The sequence below is a fragment of the Impatiens glandulifera genome, chromosome 2, assembly GCF_907164915.1.
Source record: "Impatiens glandulifera chromosome 2, dImpGla2.1, whole genome shotgun sequence".
NCBI lineage: Eukaryota > Viridiplantae > Streptophyta > Magnoliopsida > Ericales > Balsaminaceae > Impatiens > Impatiens glandulifera.
Window position 1 is genome coordinate 60,354,675 of NC_061863.1, and position 19,684 is coordinate 60,374,358.

General features: G+C 33.6%; 2 protein-coding genes across 3 annotated transcripts; both read right to left on the reverse strand.

The window, feature by feature from the left end:
- Positions 1-765: 765 nt before the first annotated feature.
- Positions 766-11,692, reverse strand: LOC124924012. The gene is made up of 8 exons (XM_047464041.1): positions 11,321-11,692; positions 8,258-9,952; positions 8,046-8,174; positions 7,920-7,974; positions 7,358-7,506; positions 1,779-1,865; positions 1,211-1,339; positions 766-1,129 (listed from the first exon to the last, which is right to left on the reverse strand). Exons 1-8 carry the CDS (start codon positions 11,387-11,389, stop codon positions 1,028-1,030), a joined length of 2,415 nt encoding a protein of 804 aa, XP_047319997.1. The 5' UTR covers positions 11,390-11,692; the 3' UTR covers positions 766-1,027.
- A 2,515-nt stretch (positions 11,693-14,207) lies between these two features.
- Positions 14,208-18,096, reverse strand: LOC124923995 (folate transporter 1, chloroplastic). 2 transcript variants are annotated; one of them, XM_047464013.1, is made up of 11 exons: positions 17,902-18,096; positions 17,734-17,810; positions 17,517-17,593; positions 17,253-17,343; positions 16,548-16,641; positions 16,308-16,381; positions 15,626-15,733; positions 15,101-15,172; positions 14,985-15,005; positions 14,821-14,888; positions 14,208-14,579 (listed from the first exon to the last, which is right to left on the reverse strand). In XM_047464013.1, exons 1-11 carry the CDS (start codon positions 18,017-18,019, stop codon positions 14,450-14,452), a joined length of 930 nt encoding a protein of 309 aa, XP_047319969.1. In that variant the 5' UTR covers positions 18,020-18,096; the 3' UTR covers positions 14,208-14,449. The 2 variants fall into 2 exon arrangements, with proteins under 2 accessions (XP_047319969.1, XP_047319968.1); XM_047464012.1 differs by having other exon boundaries at positions 15,626-15,736.
- Between the last annotated feature and the right edge of the window lie 1,588 nt (positions 18,097-19,684).

A 19,684-nucleotide genomic window follows, 5' to 3' on the forward strand; every position in this document is an offset into this window, starting at 1 on the left:
ACTGAAAAAGTCCAATTCGATCGCCTTCAGAACCAATTTGTTAGTATTTTTTCTGCTCTAATAGAATATTGTTTTTACGTCGTGTGATCTAACTGTCCCAATCAAGGTTGGAGTTTTATTTTGTTCCTATGGAATAGTAATCAGACAGAAGTATGAAAGCCAATTAAATGATTCGTTAAGACTATCTTACTCGTATCGTCCTACTTCTAAATAAGAGGATTAAAGTAGAAACTATTATGCGTCAAATTCTTTAATGAACTGAAATTCGGTAGTAAGATGAATCACATAAATATTTTATTTATAAATGTCACATAAATAATAAATAAAATTGTTAACATACCATTAATAATAAAGAACCCCGTTTAAAGAAAATATACCCTAAATTTGACCTTCTTTGCAAAATCAGAAAAATAGAAGAAACTACACTTGGTGGGGAAAAACACCCACTAGAAAAACCTATAAACATCATAAACTCTCACTACTTACAGTACTGAATTATCATATATCATAAATTAAAACCCCCCACCCCCATAAAAAAGGTCACAGAAAAAGATTAAGAACAAAAATAAACTCCCCTTAACCAGAAGAAATCAAAGCAGATAATTACATGATCAATCAATCAATCAATCTTCATGCATTTTCCTTTGAACCAGATGAACCCTAAAATGCTTTAAATAAAGTTCAAACAATAAAAACCAATTTCAAACTGAAAAGATTAAGAAGCTATTTAGCTAACTTTATAAATATATAAATATTGTCTTGAAAGAAGAACAAAGTCACAAAGAAAACACAATCAGGCTACTGTAAAAGAAGCCTACACAATTTAAGGTATAATAAATTCAACTAACTATCAGTTGCCATCATATAATATTATTAATAATAATAAAGGCAAAACAGTTTACAAGGATGATATTATTATAACAACCCCTTCTCTTTCTCCTCCTCCTCCTCCTCTTCCCAATTAAAGACCAAGCAGGTCTATACAACAATTTCCTGCAGAATCTCCCCCATCATATCCTTCTTCCACTTATTTCCATTCCTTCTTTGTTACCTGATTCACATTAGAATTCTTCAAATGTCGCTTGACATACTTCTGATTAATCTCGAAAACAAAACTCAGACCACGGATCTGCATAGCCACAGGTTTTACATTAAAAATTCCGGTTGGTTGGTTGGTTGTGCAAGTTAGAAAATTAAAATAATATGGTACCTCAACCAAACAACTTGGACGGAGATTAATCAACTGTCCTGAAACAACTTCTCTTCCATTCACTGTTATTAAACTCTTGCCAAGATTTTTCAAATAGAACGAGCCATCTTTGTCCATCTTAATGATTGCCTAATCACCAAAACATTAACCAAAGAAAGAGTGGCAATAAGCATTACCATATTTTCCACAATTGTGCAACATAAATAAGTGATAATAATAACCCTATTTGGAAACCAAAAGTGAAACCGTCAATAAATTTTTCAATCTTTGTCACACTAAGTTTTGTTTCCAAATGTGATCCTATCCGGATCCAAAATCCAAATGAGAAATCAGAAAAAATGGTATTAGCAAATGAAGCCCATTTACCAAGTTTGATGGTTCTACCAACTAAACAAAATTAAGCCCGCACACTAAGAAATGATGATGCTAACATCTAAACAAATCAAAGGTATAAGCAATATTTTTTTTCCCACAAGAAGTTATCTGTGTTCTATCAGACATATGTCATGGTAACATGAATACCCTTGCCAATTAAATAAAGAAACGTTCTCAACACAATCTGACTCACCTGCCGTCTTGAAATTTTGTTAGCATTCCCTTCCTGTGCCAAGTTGATATCAACATCAACGTCTTCTGTTGGTCTTCCAAGCAAAACCTACAAGATATGATAGATGACCCGAATGAATAGGAAATATAAGTACACAAACTTTGTGGTCCACATATTAGCCATGGGATTTGGGTCAATATGATGGTGTAACTATGAATTACCCCTTTGTACTTCGCAGTTCTAAGCAAAGCTAAAAAGTATAAAACCTTCAGGCAAAGTGAAAAGCAAATTTCTTCATTTTCCAAAACTGTTCCCTTTCTCCAGATACTAAGAATTGATTGCTCTATTTTGTTGGATAACTTTCTAACTTCAAGCTAATTTATGACATAAGATAACATAAGATATTGAGAGTTAGAAGCAAGTATTTATCAACAAACATAACATTAATGTAAACTACTACTCTACTATACGAATCCCTAACTAATTAGGTTAATCGGACTGAAAATAAAGCCCTAATACGTAGCATTACTCTTTGGTCTCTTAGGCACGACTCTTGCCACTTGAGCTACTCTAGTGAGTTTTTTATAGTAACATAATATTAATGTAAACTAAATACTCTATTTATGCTAATCCATATTTAATTAGGTTTAATGGCGCAACCAACTAACAAGGAAGCTGTACTGCTGTAGTATGTAATAGTAAACCTCAGTTTCCTTACCACTCAATGAGGCGGCCCATTGGGCTCGAAAGGAGGTATGTCCTTGTCTGGCAGTGCAATTTAGATTTAGCCAACAATAATCGAGCAAGATCACTTTTCGCACATTAAAAAAAGGCTAATGTTGAAAGTGACTAACGCTATCCTTGTTTCTCTCAGCTAGAACAACATGAGCGCTCATTACATGATAGGGGCTACTTTGTTCTTTGAAAATAGATTCAGAACATTTTGGCAGGATCAGGATTTTTTCGGGTCGGATATCGTCATAGTAACATTGGGCCACAATAGTGTTGGGACCCTACAAATCATTTGGACTACTATTCAGAATTCATTATCATATGTACTTGAATTCATTCGAGAATTGAGTCAAACCCAAATTAGGGAAGAATATGGCCATTAGGACCCCTTTAATGGAACTATGTTTCCCTTTCTTGTTTGTTGGAATTTATAGAATCAAAAGTTCAATCCTCAAAAAGAAGAGATGGAAAGACCCGGCCAAGCATTAGATGCTTCAAGATTCACTTCATTTAGTCTTAATATTTAGGCTCCCCGCTTCAATAAAAGGTTTCAACTTAACTTAAGAAAGATTCAGCTCAATAAATGAAGGTGCTTTAGTCATGGTATAGTCAATCAAATAGCTTTCCTTCGATTATGCTTCCACAGTAGCATAGTTTCTTGGTCCCATGATGCCCGAAGCTCAATCTATGAAAGTCCATTACGAACTAAACTCAATTGAAGAATTGCTTCGGCGACGAGAAAGAACCACCCCACATTTAACTACTTCATCTAACATCATGCTTTCTAACAAAATGGTATTGTTTTATTGTTTGTAGCATTTCACAAAAAGTCTTATAAAAAGTTTTATATTGTATTTGTCACTTCCTCTCAATTGGCATTGATCTCCGCTTCAATGACTTATCTCCACCTTTTGTCTCATTAGAATCATAAACCATGGAGTGCCAAGAAAACATAATTGTTTTTTTTTTTAAAAGGTCAACTTTTATAGGAAAAAAGAGCGTAAGAAGCGTTCAATCCAAAAAAACATAATTGTTAATATCAAGGAAGTTGACCTTATGTACATGTGTTTCCTTCTCATCTTCAGTTGTCTCTCGAGTAAAAGGTCTCCAATAAAAGAAGACAGATGAGATAAAGATGGTAGAGTTGAATCTTGTGCAAGTGCTATGTACTCTTAAATTCTTTGTCAAGTTATGGGAAAAGAATCACAGTTTCTTTCTTCTAGTCAGAATTGAGAATTCCATACACTTGATTCATCAAATTTAAACATCTTTGTATCACGTTTCCGTTGTTGAGTTGTACATGGCTCTTTGATTTGTCATCAAAGAATTAAAAAGGACCATAATTTTCTTCTTCTCAAGTTTTCCAAAGCCAACTCGTCAAATTCAACATTTCAACAACAATCACTTCTTTGTTGTTTGGGTGATACATAGACTCATTGATCCTCATAAAAGTATGGAAACAAATTTTTATTCCCTTCTTTAGGATTCTCCCATTTCCATTGACTTAACGCATTCCCTTCTTTAGGAGTTTCCCATTTTCATTGACTTGATGCATCGAATTTAACATCTTGTCGTACAATCACTTGCTTGGGTTGTACTTACACTTTGTTATCCTTTTTTTTAATCAAGAGTGGAACGCAAGAAACGTTCCAAAACAGTTTGCAGAAAAAAAAAAAAGGGTGAAGAAAGAAAAAATCCAAAAATACAATAAAGTTAGACCGAGATAGTCCCATCCGGTGCACATCCCCTTCTTGATTGATGCGGATGTTTGAAGAAGAAAACTATTAATCCTTCCGGACCCAAAACTCCTTGAAAATTTATCCTATTTCGTTCTTTCCTAATATCCACCACATAATAAGTGAGATGCACTTCCATTCATTGTTAATAACTCGTCTCGAGCATCTCGAGATCCATTGTTCCCAAAAGTCTCTAATGTTAATATTAAGAGCCATGGCCCATGGATGATTGATAACGTTCTGAAGAAGGGCCCAAATGGAGGAGGCCATGGACAATGAAGGAGAATATGATTGGCCGTTTCTTAGGCTTGAAAACAAAGATTGCATCTGTTAGCAAGGGAAAATTGTTTTCTTTTAAGTTTGTCGAGAGTAAGAATACCTCCGTGAATAGCCACCCATGCAAAATAAATAAATTTTGGAATATTTGGTTTCCAAAGTTCATTCCAAGGATAGTGCTCATCAACTCCCCTGGGATAGAGGCGTTAAATATTTAACCCGACTGAAATTTAGGAGATCCCTTCAAGGAGAAACTGTCCCTGGACTCGGTAGAGATTGTGGTATTGATAAAGAGCGAAATAAGCATCGACAACTTTGTAGCCTCAACAGTGGAGAGCATGTGGTTGAAAGTGGGTGACCAAATGATCTGTCTACCGATGAACCGGTGAACCTCAGCAATTGTGCCCCCTTCTGGTTAGAAGCTTCATAGGGATCGGAAAAAACAACAGAAAGGGTGCCGCCAGGATGCCACGGGTCAGTCCAGAAGAGATTTTTTTGTCGTTTCTCACAGAGTAGTGAAGGAGTAGATGGAGGGGAAAAAACAACAGAAAGGGTTCCGCCAGGATGCCACGTGTCAGTCCAGAAGAGAATTTTTTGTCGTTTCTGACAGAGAAGTGAAGGAGCGGATGGAGGGATCCCCACATACACTTTGTTTTTCTTGTTAAATATGGAAATAAATTAACAATTTCCCTTTGTTTGAGTGTGCCAATTACATGCACTTAACTCAATGATTTCATCATTGCCACCTTCTATCATATTTATATTGCCATGGTTATATAATCTAACCTTTGGAATGAGAGTCACAGTCAATCAAATATGCTTGATACTTCGTGATCAAGTCTAGGAGGTCTTTATTGGCTCGGTACATAAACAAAAGAAAATGCTTCCAAACGTTCCCATGTGAGTAACACTAAGCTTCAGTCCATTCCATGTTTATTGTGGAATTTGAGACACTTAGTGTTGGAAAACATTTGGACAAGTAAACCACAAATTGAACCGTTTTAGCTCAAATTCCCTTCGGCATATTCTAGACTTAACATGCATCTTGACATATTGAAGATGGTTCCATTCTTCCTTAAAAGTACTCCATTTTGTTGCGACAATCTAGTAGTTGTCAATGGTCGTCGTACTCCATGAGTTGCACAAAATTCGTTGAAGTTGGTGAAAGTAAAGTTATCTCGATTTGAGATCAAGACTTTACTTTTGTAGCCACTTTATTTCTCCACAAGACTTGAAAATCTTCAAAACATCAAATGTTTTGGAAATTTCCTTTAAGAAAGTAAGAGGTATCTATTCTTATTGAAAGGGGATAGATTGATCACGCGCAAACATCCTTAAGCGCCTTTGTTGCTATTATAGGTCCTTGTATATGTTTCCAAAAAGTCCAACTTCACACAATTGATTATGGTGATTAGTTGAGTAGCATTTATTTCACCAAAACAAAGCAATCGGTCATTATAGTCCAAACCCAAAAGATACTTCGAAAGGGGATAAATTGATCACGTGCAAACATCCTTAAGCGCCTTTGTTGCTATTAGGTCCTTTGGAAACATATTCGTTGTATATGTTTCCAAAAAGTCCAGCTTCACACAATTGATTAGGGTGATTAGTTGAGTAGCATTTATTTCAACATAACAAGCAATCAGTCATCATAGTCCAAACCCAAAAGATACTTAGAAGGTTATTATAATCCAATGGCTTCACACTTATTCCCAAAGATGAGTGATCAATGAGCCTTACATTGGATCGACACTCGTTAGGCCTACTAAGGGTGTTAGGCCTCCAATGTTTTAACAATGGAACAACACCATTATCCCTTGGCCCATCGTACTTTGTGTTGATACAGCTCGACAAGTCCCATTTCCCACGTCCACTATGGGAACAGAGAAAGAGAAATAGATGATAGAGGTTGTGCTAGATGTTTCCATCATTTATTAGAGCACTGAAGAAACAATGTTCGAAGACATAAATGCTCCCAAGATTCTCCTCAATCTTGAAACTATATATACTTGATCAACTGCTCCTACAATTTTCACACATTCCCAGAATCTTCCATGTCTTCTGTGATTTGCCACCAAACGACCTCATCATACTTGTTCCCAAGATATATCATATGTTAGCCCACTATTTATCTTCCTCTAAAGACATATTTATCCACCTCTAGTTCCATCTAAATTTTACATTCTTCTTTAATCCACATCCAGCAAAAACTAAAAGGCTACATTCTACCACAGTAAGCAAGATAACTGATATATGCCTCTAGATTCAGATACAACCAAGAAGAACTTATTATAACATTCTCTCCCAAAAATGAAGCATCTATTTCTAAAAGTACAACTATTTTTATAGTTCTCTGCCAAATGATAAATTTATTTCTTAAAGTCCAAATGGTTTTACACCTAAAAAATCCTTTCTTTTGAACTGGAGAGCAAAACACTACCATGTTCAAGACAATGACCAAATGGAAGATTAAATTCATTCATTTCTAAAAATATAGTAAGATGAGGCAAGTATAGATGAATTCATGTCTCTTCTGGATATCTTTATTTTGGGAACACAATTAATTTATATCAATTGGGATTTGAACCCTGTTTCTTCTGGAAATCTTATTCAAAGTCAGTGAACAGATATTAGTTACAGCATTATTTCAATATAATAACTTAGTTTCTATATTTTGCAAAATCATTTCAAGTGGAACAACGGAGCACAATATAAAAAATGAAGTTGAAACACAAAGGAAAGTAATGCAAACTAAACTTAAGCTGAAGAACTCATGCAGTCAAAAAACATGAAATTCAAATGAAGATCCCACTTCAGTATAAGATTCAAGATCAGTGAAATTGTTATTTGATGTACCTCAGTTTTCCTAATAAAATACTTTGACCGGTGACCATAAAAGATTGCCAAGGCACTTTGAGATTCCATGGATCTTTGCAGAGAAGATTGTGCACACTGTTCCAATCGCATGATCCTCCTTTTGGACTCCGCGTGCTGATACCTTGAAACTGGATATTTTAAGTTCAGAAACAAAAAATCAGTTGCCATGTGCTATTTATTTATGAAATTACAACTCAAGTTATCCTAAATAAATGATGTAATCATTGGAAAACCGATGGGGTGAATTTTGGGTTTCTTGCGTCAGTTTCAAGGGAACTAACAACCCATACTGTTTTCAGGGATCAATCTTCGTTTCGTTCATTAATGTCCATTTTATAACCGCTTAACTGTTCAGGTGGTCATCATCACTAGTAATATATGAAGCATGTCTATTTGTATGACCATTAGAATTACCTTGACTAGTTTTTTTTTAAAAGGTCAACTTTTCATTGAAAGTAAAACGCAAGATGCGTTTAGTGAATTACAGATGGGAGGGAGAAGAAAAACAAAAACAAAAGAACATAATGTATGTCTATTTTACCTTGTCTAGTAAAATGAGAATCCTGGTCATTGGACCCTAAGTCCATATCAAGTATCTGTAAGGAAAACAAATAATTGGATGATGCAAAACAAGAAAAAAAAAATCAAACTACGGAAAATGATTTACCATAGATTCGATATCTGAAAAACCAGGAATGTCATCATCACTTTCAAGCTCTTCCTGATCGGAGGATGAAGGATTTGGAATAGTCAATTCATCAGGGGCTACTTCGGAAACCAATGGTGGAACAGTAACCTGTGATACCAGATCAATAAGACCACAATAAGAGATATACTCAAGCGAAAGAAGTAGCAAGTATTGCTGACATGTAAATATACCCCGGAGACAATTTTCTCAACATTTTTGACTTGTTTACTTTCTGAGGCCACATTTGGAGCTAGGTGAGCTAGTCTGCATTGATTTAGGGGTTCAATGACAGTAGCATGTTGGGAAATTGCTGGGGCACAGCTTTTGTCAGGTGAATCAGACATCAGACTGGAGTCATAGAATGTTTGAAGTGGAGTGACTTCTACCAAGACATTTGTTGTTAGAGCCATTGACGACATGAATGGATCAGGATCTTCACATTTCTGCGTCAAGTTAGTTCCTTGGCTACTATCTTTCTTATTAGGAGATGAGATAGGTCCAATGCCACTCGTATTGCATGATTTTGCTCCGGATGAGGAAAATGATGCAACTGGATGGATAAGCAAGAAAATATCGTCATTACATGGGATTACTGAATCTTCAGTGTTCAAGATGCAGTGCATATGCCTTTCATTAAACAAAATAGTTTTGTACTTCAACTCTAAAGTAGAAGTCATGTTGTCTTCTGGTTGACAAGTGTTATCCTGGTTGTCAATGATTGAACTCAATTCAGTATCCGGGGGGCATGTACTGTCGGCTGTCATCACCACATTACTTGAAACCAAATCAGATTCAACTCTGGATGGACCACCCATAATAACATCCTCAGGAGAATTCAGCAGAGATGTATCCACCTTGTCTTTAACATCCATGAATAGGATATCAGTATCATTTGAGAAATCCAGAAGTGAATCAGAAATATCAGCATTTTCACCTTCTGTTGTGGCAGTTGAAGTAGTAAGGCAATTGATCTCATCGCCACACTGTGATGAAATTCCTTTAACATTATCATGCAGTACTGCTGCATCTTTAGCACTATGTCTTTCACTTCCAGGGTTCACAGTCACAGGCATAGCAGGGGCAGAGACATCAACCATTGCATTCCAAACAGGCAAAGAACACTGTGGAGATGATAATCCTGTTGGATGTAAAGGATCCTTTGCTTCTACAGTGTGGGAATCCACTAGGGTTTCTCCAATTTCAGTAACATCATTTTGGAGTTTGTTTTCCATTGATTCAGAAGCCGATGGTTTTGCCTCTAAATTATCTTCTTGAAAGAGTTTTCTGTCTGGCATTAGTTGAGGTGGCGCTATTGGCTCTTTGTCTGGAAATGAAGAACCAACTTCAGTATATCCATCCAAAGGGTTGTCCAGTGCCATCCTATTTGCATCATCATCTGTAACCAAGTTGGAAGGAAAGGCATCATCGTGATTGACATCAGCCATTACTTGTGGGAAAGCCTGACACAGAATGTCAATATCTGATTCCCGGAGAGGCTGATTCTCAGTATCAAGTTCTTCATTTCCTGGGTAAACACCTCCATTGCTGTCACATATACGTAGAATAGTTTCAGAGAACTCTAAATTGGGTGATACCAAGAGCTCACTTCGCATCTTCTTCCGCATGGCATAATATTGACTGCGAATGCTTCCTACTCTCCTCCTCTTTTTATGACCACGTATAGTTCCACCATCTTTATCAGATCTACTGAACTTTAACGGGGTGTGTGAAGCAGAAACTTCAATCTCAGCCATGCGAACAGAAGCTTCAAATGCAATATCAGCATCATAGAGCAGAGATAGCCATCGATCTTGCAGTTCCTTTAAAGTGAATTGTTGAGAAAACTGCACTGCTCCTTTAGCAAGGGCTTCCAATGAAGCACCTTCCTGTAAAACAATATGAACACATAATTCATGCATCAGTGTAAAAAGAATCCTAAAGAGAAAATTGTTGCACCATACCAATTGATGAGGAACATGGCCAAGTGAATAACTTACGTTTCCCACCCACTCCAGAAAGAAAAAGAAAAATAAAAATAAAAAGGAGAGCTGAATTGTGAGCAAAATTTGGGATGATAGTTGCTCCCTACGAATCTTTAATCACCACAAAAATGTAAGCTAGTCCTATCGTTTTCTTGCAATTACAGTTGTCCTTTGTAAAGATGGTATATAAGGAACCTGGAGAACTAACTCCAAGGAAGAAGATCTAGAAACAGAATGTCTAAAGTCTATTTTGAACATGTTCCCTTTTCTAGCCTTCCCTTATCTATTCCTTGTATTAATGTAAAATTAACAAATTGTATTGAGAAGTTTATATAATTCAAGAATTAGTAGTTTTCAATATCAAATTTATTTTTTATTTTTTTCAGAAAAGGTAATTCCTTTCTTTAATAAATGAACAGCCTAACAGCAATTACAAAAATGAAAGAAAGCCGTGGGAAGAAACTCATCATGGTTAAATCCAACAAGCTATGAGAAATATATAAGCTTATCAACAAAAGGGAAATCAAAATGCTCATATGGCAAGATACATGTCATGAAGGTCAATGTGTCAAACAGTGGCAATGCAAAAGATCCCCTTCAATGCAAATTAATCAAGATGCTAGTGCAATGGCCCCATTCTTTGAAAAATCAAATATTAAGTTCCTTACAATCCTCTTCATTATCAATACAAGCTATAACATGAGACCATGATTTTTTTTTTATATTAAAATTAAACAAAAAATCAAATTAGAAATAGTTGTTTAAGTTGAACAAAAGCATGAGACCATGTATAAGAAGTGCTTTACATAATCCCTTTCTTAAAGCAACAACCTAGTTATACAATTCAGTGTGACTAAAATGAAAGATGCCAAAATGTCGAGATCAACAGAAATGCCTGCTTCCTAGCATTTCAATTTTTAGTGAACAAACAACAATTCAAATTCCAGAGAAAAGAACAATCAGATGTATGTTAAATATGCTGGTAAGAGTGTAATAGCTCAAGTATGTACTCTCTGGGAGTGTCTATCCATTAAATTCCAACTATCATATCAATCAATTGACTAATTAGAACAAAATTCGACTACCTTGTTAACTGTAAAGCATATTAATAGTTATTAAGAGCATGAACCGAACTGTAAAGCATATTAAGACTTAGGCATATGAACAATACTGGTGGATATAAATCAACTTCCTAAAATCTATGAAAAACTCATCACAACGACTGAATTACTAGTGGCAAAACGTGGGAAAGAGCTAAAATCGAGTTTTTACCTCCACGGCATTCTTGAGCAGAAGATCGTCTTCAGGGATCCACACATGAACAGGAACCGCAGGTGCCATAATTTCAAGTTGAACGGTTGAACCCTAAGAAAATTATGACACGATAAGTTAGTAATCCGTGAATTCACAGACTATATATGACGAATTTCACGTCGATCTCCTTGAAAGTGATGAACTTGACGTAGACCATCCCACACTTGTTGATGATTCCCCAAAATGGCCAAAGAACACGCAAAGTTCGCGGAATTCTTACACCGTCGCGATTTTAGTTATAAATGTTAACAGTTTCCTTCTGTTTTTCCATTGATAGAGAGCTCTTCCCTTCTCTCTCTCTAGTATTCTAGACCGATCCTTCTGGTTTGTAAAATTACCATTTCTTTCACTAATAAATTTGAAGAGTATATTCTGTCAAAACGATACCCTATTAATTGTTTTTCTATAAATAATAAATAATTAAAATTTTAGTAAATTAATTTTAAGTTAAATATAAAATTGCTAAATTTTATTTTTTCTATTAATAATATCAATGAAAAGTTTTAAAATAAAATAGTTATTAGGTAATGTTTTTTATTTTTTCTAAATTTGCATCCTCTTTTTATTAAAAAAAAAATTGATAGATGTTGTTTTGTATTAATTTTGGAAAAAAATCAGCAATGTTTACCAAATTTATATATCTTATTAATCTATTAGTTGATATTAGAATAAGATCTAAAAAAACTCAATAAATATATAGTTTCATTAAAAAAATTATCATTATAACTACCCATTAGAGAGAAAGTTAAAATAGTATTTCACCCCTCCCTAATAATGAATTTTAATATTAATAAAGCTTTTATTTTTTATACAGCATTTGTACTATGCCGTTATAGTCATCATGCTTAGAAAAAGGGTACTTCCATTTTAATTTTTTTATTAACTTCATTTTACTATCTTTTTTTATTATAAATTAAGTGTTTAAGAGCTAATTAATTGCAATTTATAATCTTTATGGTTTATTTTTATTTTTAAGTAAATGGGTAAAGACACTTATGTTTTCCATATATGTTAGATTTTGGAAATCTGAAATTAAATGAGATTACAAATTGAGAAGTCATAAAGTTATATTCTTTTGAAGTTTAAATTCTAAAATGAGATTAAAAATTAGATTGGTTTAAAATTTTCAAAATTGGAAAGTTTACTTTTAATATTTTTTTTCCTAATATAAGTAAAGTTATTGGTTTACTTTTATAAATAATTTTTTTTATTATTATTAAATGTTAAAAGTATGTTTATTAACTTGTTATAGATCTTAAAATATATTTTTTTTTATAAATAATTCCATCATCTTCCACCATGGTCAACACAATCTAAAAAAGATTTTCAATTGTTCAATTTTTAGGTCCTCTCCTTCTATAATCAATTAAATAATTTACCCAAAAGGTTAGACTAGTATTAAATTCATCATTTTTTTGGAATATGAAATTTAAAAGGAATTCATCAATCCTCACATTTCCATTTACTTCTCATTTATAAATATGGATGTTTCTTTCTTCCCTAAATCAGACTATTTTACAAGTGGAAGTATTTTTTTTTTTTGTTACAATGTCATAATAAATTATCTTTAAAATAAAGACTCTTAACTATACAGGTCCGGACCAGCATGCTTTTCCTAACAATTGTCAAGGTCAACCTGAATCAAACAGACTCAGTGTTTCTGATTTCTCATTATTTATAATTAGATCAATCTTGGTCAAAAATAAAAGAAGTGTTAATTGATTTTTTTTTTTTAATCAAATTGAGTACTTCTATAATTAGATCCATCTTTTATATTTTATTTTTTTTTTAATGAGTTTTCAAGGACAATCTGTTAGATAATAACACTATTGTAAGGTGCACCGGGCATTCAGAGCCGAGTCAGTTCCGAATTTTGGACTGTCCAACTCTGGTGTAAAAATGTGAAATATTTGTTTTTGTCTTATGTCTAGTTTTAAAAAATAATAATAAAAAAATTATTCTTGGTAAGATTTTAACCCTAATACCAAATAAAAGTTATTGATTTTTATTCTGAACCACTATATTATATATTACCGTATCTTTTATTAAATATACAATAAATTTAACTATCTTAGATTTTCATTAAATAGGTTGCCTTGGGTGGTATAAAAGAAATAAATGAACTTGAATGTACTTAATACACCAAATCTTATGATTTTTTTTTTTTTATTAAAGGAGAGGAATAGTCAAGTTTAAGAGCATATAACATGAAAAAGAAAATTTGATTTTGATAAGACTAGATATTAATTGAAGTTTGATTCAAGTCGATTTGAAAAATAAATCACTAGATAGCCGGTTTTATTTATAGAGGTCTCGACAATGTCTTTAAAATCCTGATTATTGGACACAAATTTTTCCTGTCTTATAGTTTTGGAGCAGTAAAAGAAGGAAATCCGATAAAAAAAAGTCTTATCATGCAGGGCTTCTTAGTGAGCTTTATTGTGCTTAAGTTCATAGAAGGTTAAGACTTTCAAAGAGAATGTAGATCTCAAATATCGGCTTTTCTCATAAGCTTTTTTCTTTGTACAGTAGGCAAGGAAGTTTGATCTACCAAGACATTCTGGATTCATTTATGTCAAGGAGGATGATTGTGATGATTTTAAGATAGGAGAATTTATATTAATAAGCACTTATGAAATGAACAAGTTGCTATGAAAAAAATATGAATGTCATATTGAGAAATTAACTAAAATGATTCAGATGTACAAAAATTTGCATTTCTTTTTATGATTTCTATAGTACTGGTCAAGAAAATAATAGGATTAATAATTTAGAAAATAATTTTTATACTAAATAAAACAAAAAAAATTGTGCTATAATTTAGAACATACAGTAAAAACTAAGATGATTATAAAACTTGTGCATTTCAAATTTCAACACATAACATTTACATTACCAAGGGACAGTAAAAGAGATGTCCACATTCACTACAAAATCAAAATAGAGAGGATGTTCAAAATACAAAATAAAATGCTAAATTTCTCCTAAAAATAAATATTTGGACATTATAAATGAATATTAGGGCAAATGAACATCAATGTGCTAACCAAAATCTCTCTCAAAAAAAAAAAGATGTGGACAAAAATGTCAATCAATCTTTCTCAGTTTCAGCATGTTAAGGACATTCTCATACACAATAAATGTTATTGAAGATGCAGGGACATTTTTTAGCATATTCGCCGTTATTCCTCTGTAAAAACCTCTCAACCCCTCAAACCTGCAAATCCGAGATCACGGTTATAGAGAAAATACATTTCCCCTAAAATGGTTAGGACTGTTTTTGCATTTTCACAGCATTAATGGTTGGAAAATTTTGGTTTAGCAGAATTTTTATGGTCAAATTATTTGTTTCCGAGATATATAAAAGAGTGGGAACTTGATCTTTAAATTGAAATATGGGAATTGTTATTTTTCAAAGATCTAGGTTTGGGATACTAGGGTTCATAAAGGGAGCATACTTTACAGTTTCCTTCAAAACATGCCAGCTATCCACATATCTCTGAGTTCCATCTTTACTTGGTCGTTGCTACATCAAAAGGATAAAAAAGAGAGAAAGGAAGATAAAATCTTCAAAAAATAAGTTGATATTCAAGAAGAGAGCAAATCCATAACGATCTCATACCTGTAATCGAGATCTAATAACCTGGAATAAGACGTTCCAAAAAGATAATGACAGTGAGATAATCACGACTGTAAAGGATCCTTAAATAGCAACAACCTACTACATGAACTGCCTACCTGAAATGGATAAGTTACAATCATAGCTGACAGTTTGGAAGAGGCCCCCAATGCAGCATAATCAATTGAGTTCTGTGAAAAACATGATCTTTAAGGCGGTAGGTAAATAACCAAAATTACCAAAGAGTCTAATTAGATTCAAACCAATCAAAGCATAGATATATAGAAGCGCAATTAGATTCTTCAAAAAAGATGACAGAAAACTAGTAGTGAGATGCCTTAAAATTAGTCCAGTACCAAATGTAGAAAATCTATCAACAGAATCAAATTACTATTTCTATATATATTTTTTGAAAGAATGGTTAAATAATATATTAATAAAAACAAAGAATCACTGAGCTTGCAACTCAAATTATAATATATGTATACAATAAATCAATACAAGCAATGATGTTTTGCTTGATAAGCAAGCCATGCATATCTAACTGCAATTTAAAGAATTATTTAAAGCTTATGCCAACAAGGAAATAAGAACCTGAAAGAAGGAAAATGAAAAAGTTTAGGCAGATGAAGATAGAATCTTACTAGCATTTCAACACCTCCATAATCCTCTTCACGATCCTTTGATCTAAAGCTAACAAGATGTCTGCGTAGTTCCTCATAGGCTGTGAACTGAATTGCTCCATGAGTAACCTGCTGAAGCAGCACAACATAAGGGTTCTCAATGAATATAGACAAAGATGTTGCTTACGGATGTAATCATAAATCCATAATGATGAATTATGGTCATGTATTTCCTACCTAGTAAGTAGCAACAGGTGGGTTCCAACCAATTCAACAGACTAGGGCCTTGTTGAAGAAGGGTTATTTGGATTTAATCCAAATAACTCTTTTATCCCATCATCATTCAAAGCATCAACTCAAATACTAAAATACCATTGATTTGTTTTTATAACATTATACATATTTAATGCAAATATATTTTAGTCATTTAACCCAAATAATCCACTTTTTCATCACAAGTTTTTTTCTTTCAATAATTTAGATTATTTCCAAAAAAAACAAACTCCAGACCATTTCTCTATAGAGGAGACACTATCTTGAGCTTTGGACAACGGATGTAAAATATGTCTAACAAGATGCAGGAGCCTCTAAAAAATTATATGTTATGAATAGCCAAAATGTGGATTGGATGATAATGTATCAGGCAAAGCATAATAATATTTGTATAATATGTAACTTAACCAAGTATGATTTCATGTATTACCAGAAAGAGACCAGGCACGATTCCTCTATAGAGTGCACTCCATCCTTCCTCTTTCATTATTGTTATTAAAGCATCTGAAATTTGACGAAAACAATAAAACACACATTTAAAGTTTTGAAGAGATCAACAATAAGAACAGAAGATGTTTATAGACGTCATCCCACAAATCGATACATCTCAAGTACATCACATGAATGATTTCTGTATTCTACAGGGAGTCTCAACATTAAAAGTTGATACCATGAAAACCAGCATATGGCCGCACTTGATGAAGAGGAGTCTGAAGCTGCAATCTTGTTTTCACAAGCCAAAGAGGATTTGTAAATAAGCAGACCTGCATAAAAATCAACCAAGTGAGAAGCACGAAGGAAGATAAGAACACATTTAAATGAGAATTTGAGAGATAACTCAGTAGCTGAATATTAGAATATGATTATGCAATCTGGAATTTTATTAACAGGGGCTCTCTTAGATTTTAGCAAATCTCTTAGAAACAACATTTAGCCACTTCTGGTTTCTTCTTGTATATTTCCATTATGAGTGGACCTCTTGATTTATGAGAAGAAAAAACGAAGTAACCAAATTTGTATCTCGTTCTTAACAACATTCCTGGGAAGGTCTAATCTCTACCCAGTGCACAAGCTTTAATCAAATGCTCCAGAACTGAACATAAAAGAGTACTTCTCATAATGTAACTAGTTTGCTAATAGGGAATGCTCATCTTGACAGGAAACCCCACAAAAGCTTAAGCTGCAACATGTCTAATGTCTATCAACAAGTAGTCAAGTACTATAACAATCTATGCAGTATAAACGAGTATACGGAAACAAAATGTTTATTTGACTAGAAATAACATGCGGAAGTTATCGATGTAAAAGTATTATTCAAAACAATTGAACTTCCATTAGAAAGGTTGAGTTTTAAGTAGTTGAAGTACTGACTGACCAAAGCACCTGCTTCTGCTGCTGAAGCAAGATGAAGACCAGGACCAAGCTCTTCCCTGCTCCTTAGGTATCTACTTTTGGCTTTACCATAGCTGCAAAATGAGAACTTGACAAATAAGCTCACAGATTCAAAGAAAGTATTTCTAGAGTAATTATTAAGGTTAGGAATCTAGTCATCTTCAGCTAAAAAGGCATGATGAATTGAACACATGATAGGCTGAACATTTGAGCGAACTTTACCATGTAAATAAAAGGTGGGACTTACAAGAAGAAGTACAAACCCCAGGAAACAGTTGATCCAAGAACAGCAGGATAAAACCCAGCATAAAGCCCTCTAAGACCCTGAAACAGAGGACCAATCGTTAAAATAAAAACAGCAGCCAACATAAATAAATGGTCAATCTTTAAAACATCTGCAGGATAAATTGTCGCATTTCATCTAAAAGAAGTATGGATCGCAATAATGGCCAGAAAATGCCAACCTCCGTACGAGCTATAGTGAAGAGAGCTTGAGGAGTGCTTCTATATGTCGGAAGAATTGAAGTTCGGCCATCGCTAACTGCCGATTATTCGAAATCAAAACCCGAAAATCTAAACAACAACTTAAGACGCACACAATATCTAAGTATTAAGGTGGGTGATTAGTAAACCTTGAAACCTAGTACGAACAACGTCGAGAGGGTGCGAGAAAGCAACGGTTGCGAGCCCTGCGGCGGCGCCAGCCGTGGCGTTCTCCCATTGCCAATCCACCGTCCTCGACGCCGACATCACTTCATTTCAACTGTCGGAATAATCGACAAAGCTGCTCTGGTATCGCCGGTCACCGTCGTTGATAAACAAAACTACCTGATCTGAGATTAACAACCCATTATATATAAAAGGAAGTAGCTCCTTTAAAGTTACAAATTAGTCCTTAAACCTTACCCATAAGTTTAAATTCTTCTCCAAACAAAATATTATTTTCTTTGAACTCTTTAACTTATTCATAGATTTCATGTGGGTGAGGCTTTTTACAATAAACAAGAAAAGAAGGCCAAGCATGAGAGAAGAAAGTCATTCAGACTAGCCTAGATAACTGCCTGAAAACCTGTCCAAGTCAACGAATTCGACATGTCACATGCATGCCCCGAGAGGTGTGGGAAGACTCATAACTCAATGGTAGAACACTAATTTACTATGTTCATGAGTTTGAGTCTTCACTCGGACTATTTAACAAAGAAAAAGGTGATTCAGGCAAGTCATCCTTGGCTACCAAAATGACTATTCCCTTTCATGTAAGGCCTCTCTTCATCATAACACTCAATGTGTTCTTCTTGTGATACAAATTTTTGACTATGCAATCTCCATTTTTATAGCCTAGCTAAGGAAGTTATGGTGGGGGTTGAGAACAATGTCATAATGGAATAATAAAAGTTCTATATCTCTTCGTCTTCATTGATTGACTCTTAAAAATATAAACTATAAATAAGTTAAAGAATATATGCCCACTTTATAACAAGACATGACATTTTCAAAGTAATTATAGAACGACGCGATTATCATAACCATGTACATATTTAGTATATATGAATGTGTTTATAACTAATAAAGTAACAATTATATATGTTTTAAAATAAATAAATTAAGTTTCACATTAATCACTTAATTCCACAATATAATGAACCTTTCACATCTTATAGATAGATAATTATTACTAAATTTGCTAAATGCATGCATGCAAGCATATATTACTATTCTCGACCAAAACTTTTTGCGGTAATTTAAGGCAAGCACGTTATAAATATATGGTTATAATGAATCGTAATTGTGGATGAGGCAAAAGGTTAGACTATCTTACTGATCTTTATAATGGAGATCCATTGACTATTCTCTGTCTGATATAATTGTGAGCACAATATCTTATTTCGTGATATAGATCACTTTGAGAATAATATTCTTGACTGGCTCTTGCTGTTTTTTCTATATGTACACATGCTTTGACCTTCATCATCGTGAATGATGCTCAATTGATCACTTTTTGGGAATAAGTTCTTTTTTCGTAGAAACACTTGCCCTTCTTAATATTCCCTTATAAGAAATATCAAAATGGGACTTGAGATTCATGGCTTTTTTGAAATAAGCTCTAACTCTATCTTTTTTCTTCTTTTAACTTCAATGTTTTTCAAATGTTATGTTATAAATGCAGAAAAGGAAAAATTCAACTACAAGATATATATTGTGAAAACCTTTAATGGAAATCATACAATTATATATATAATAAATGCATCAATCTCAAAATATATAAACGAAACTAAATGGTTCGACTGATCATAATTTTAATTACGTTCAAAATATTTGGTTTAATTGATTCGTTCGGCTTCTTTTATTTTAACATTTATTTTTCAGACTAAAATGAAGTTCGTCTTTCAACAAATTCTTAACAAATTGAATGAA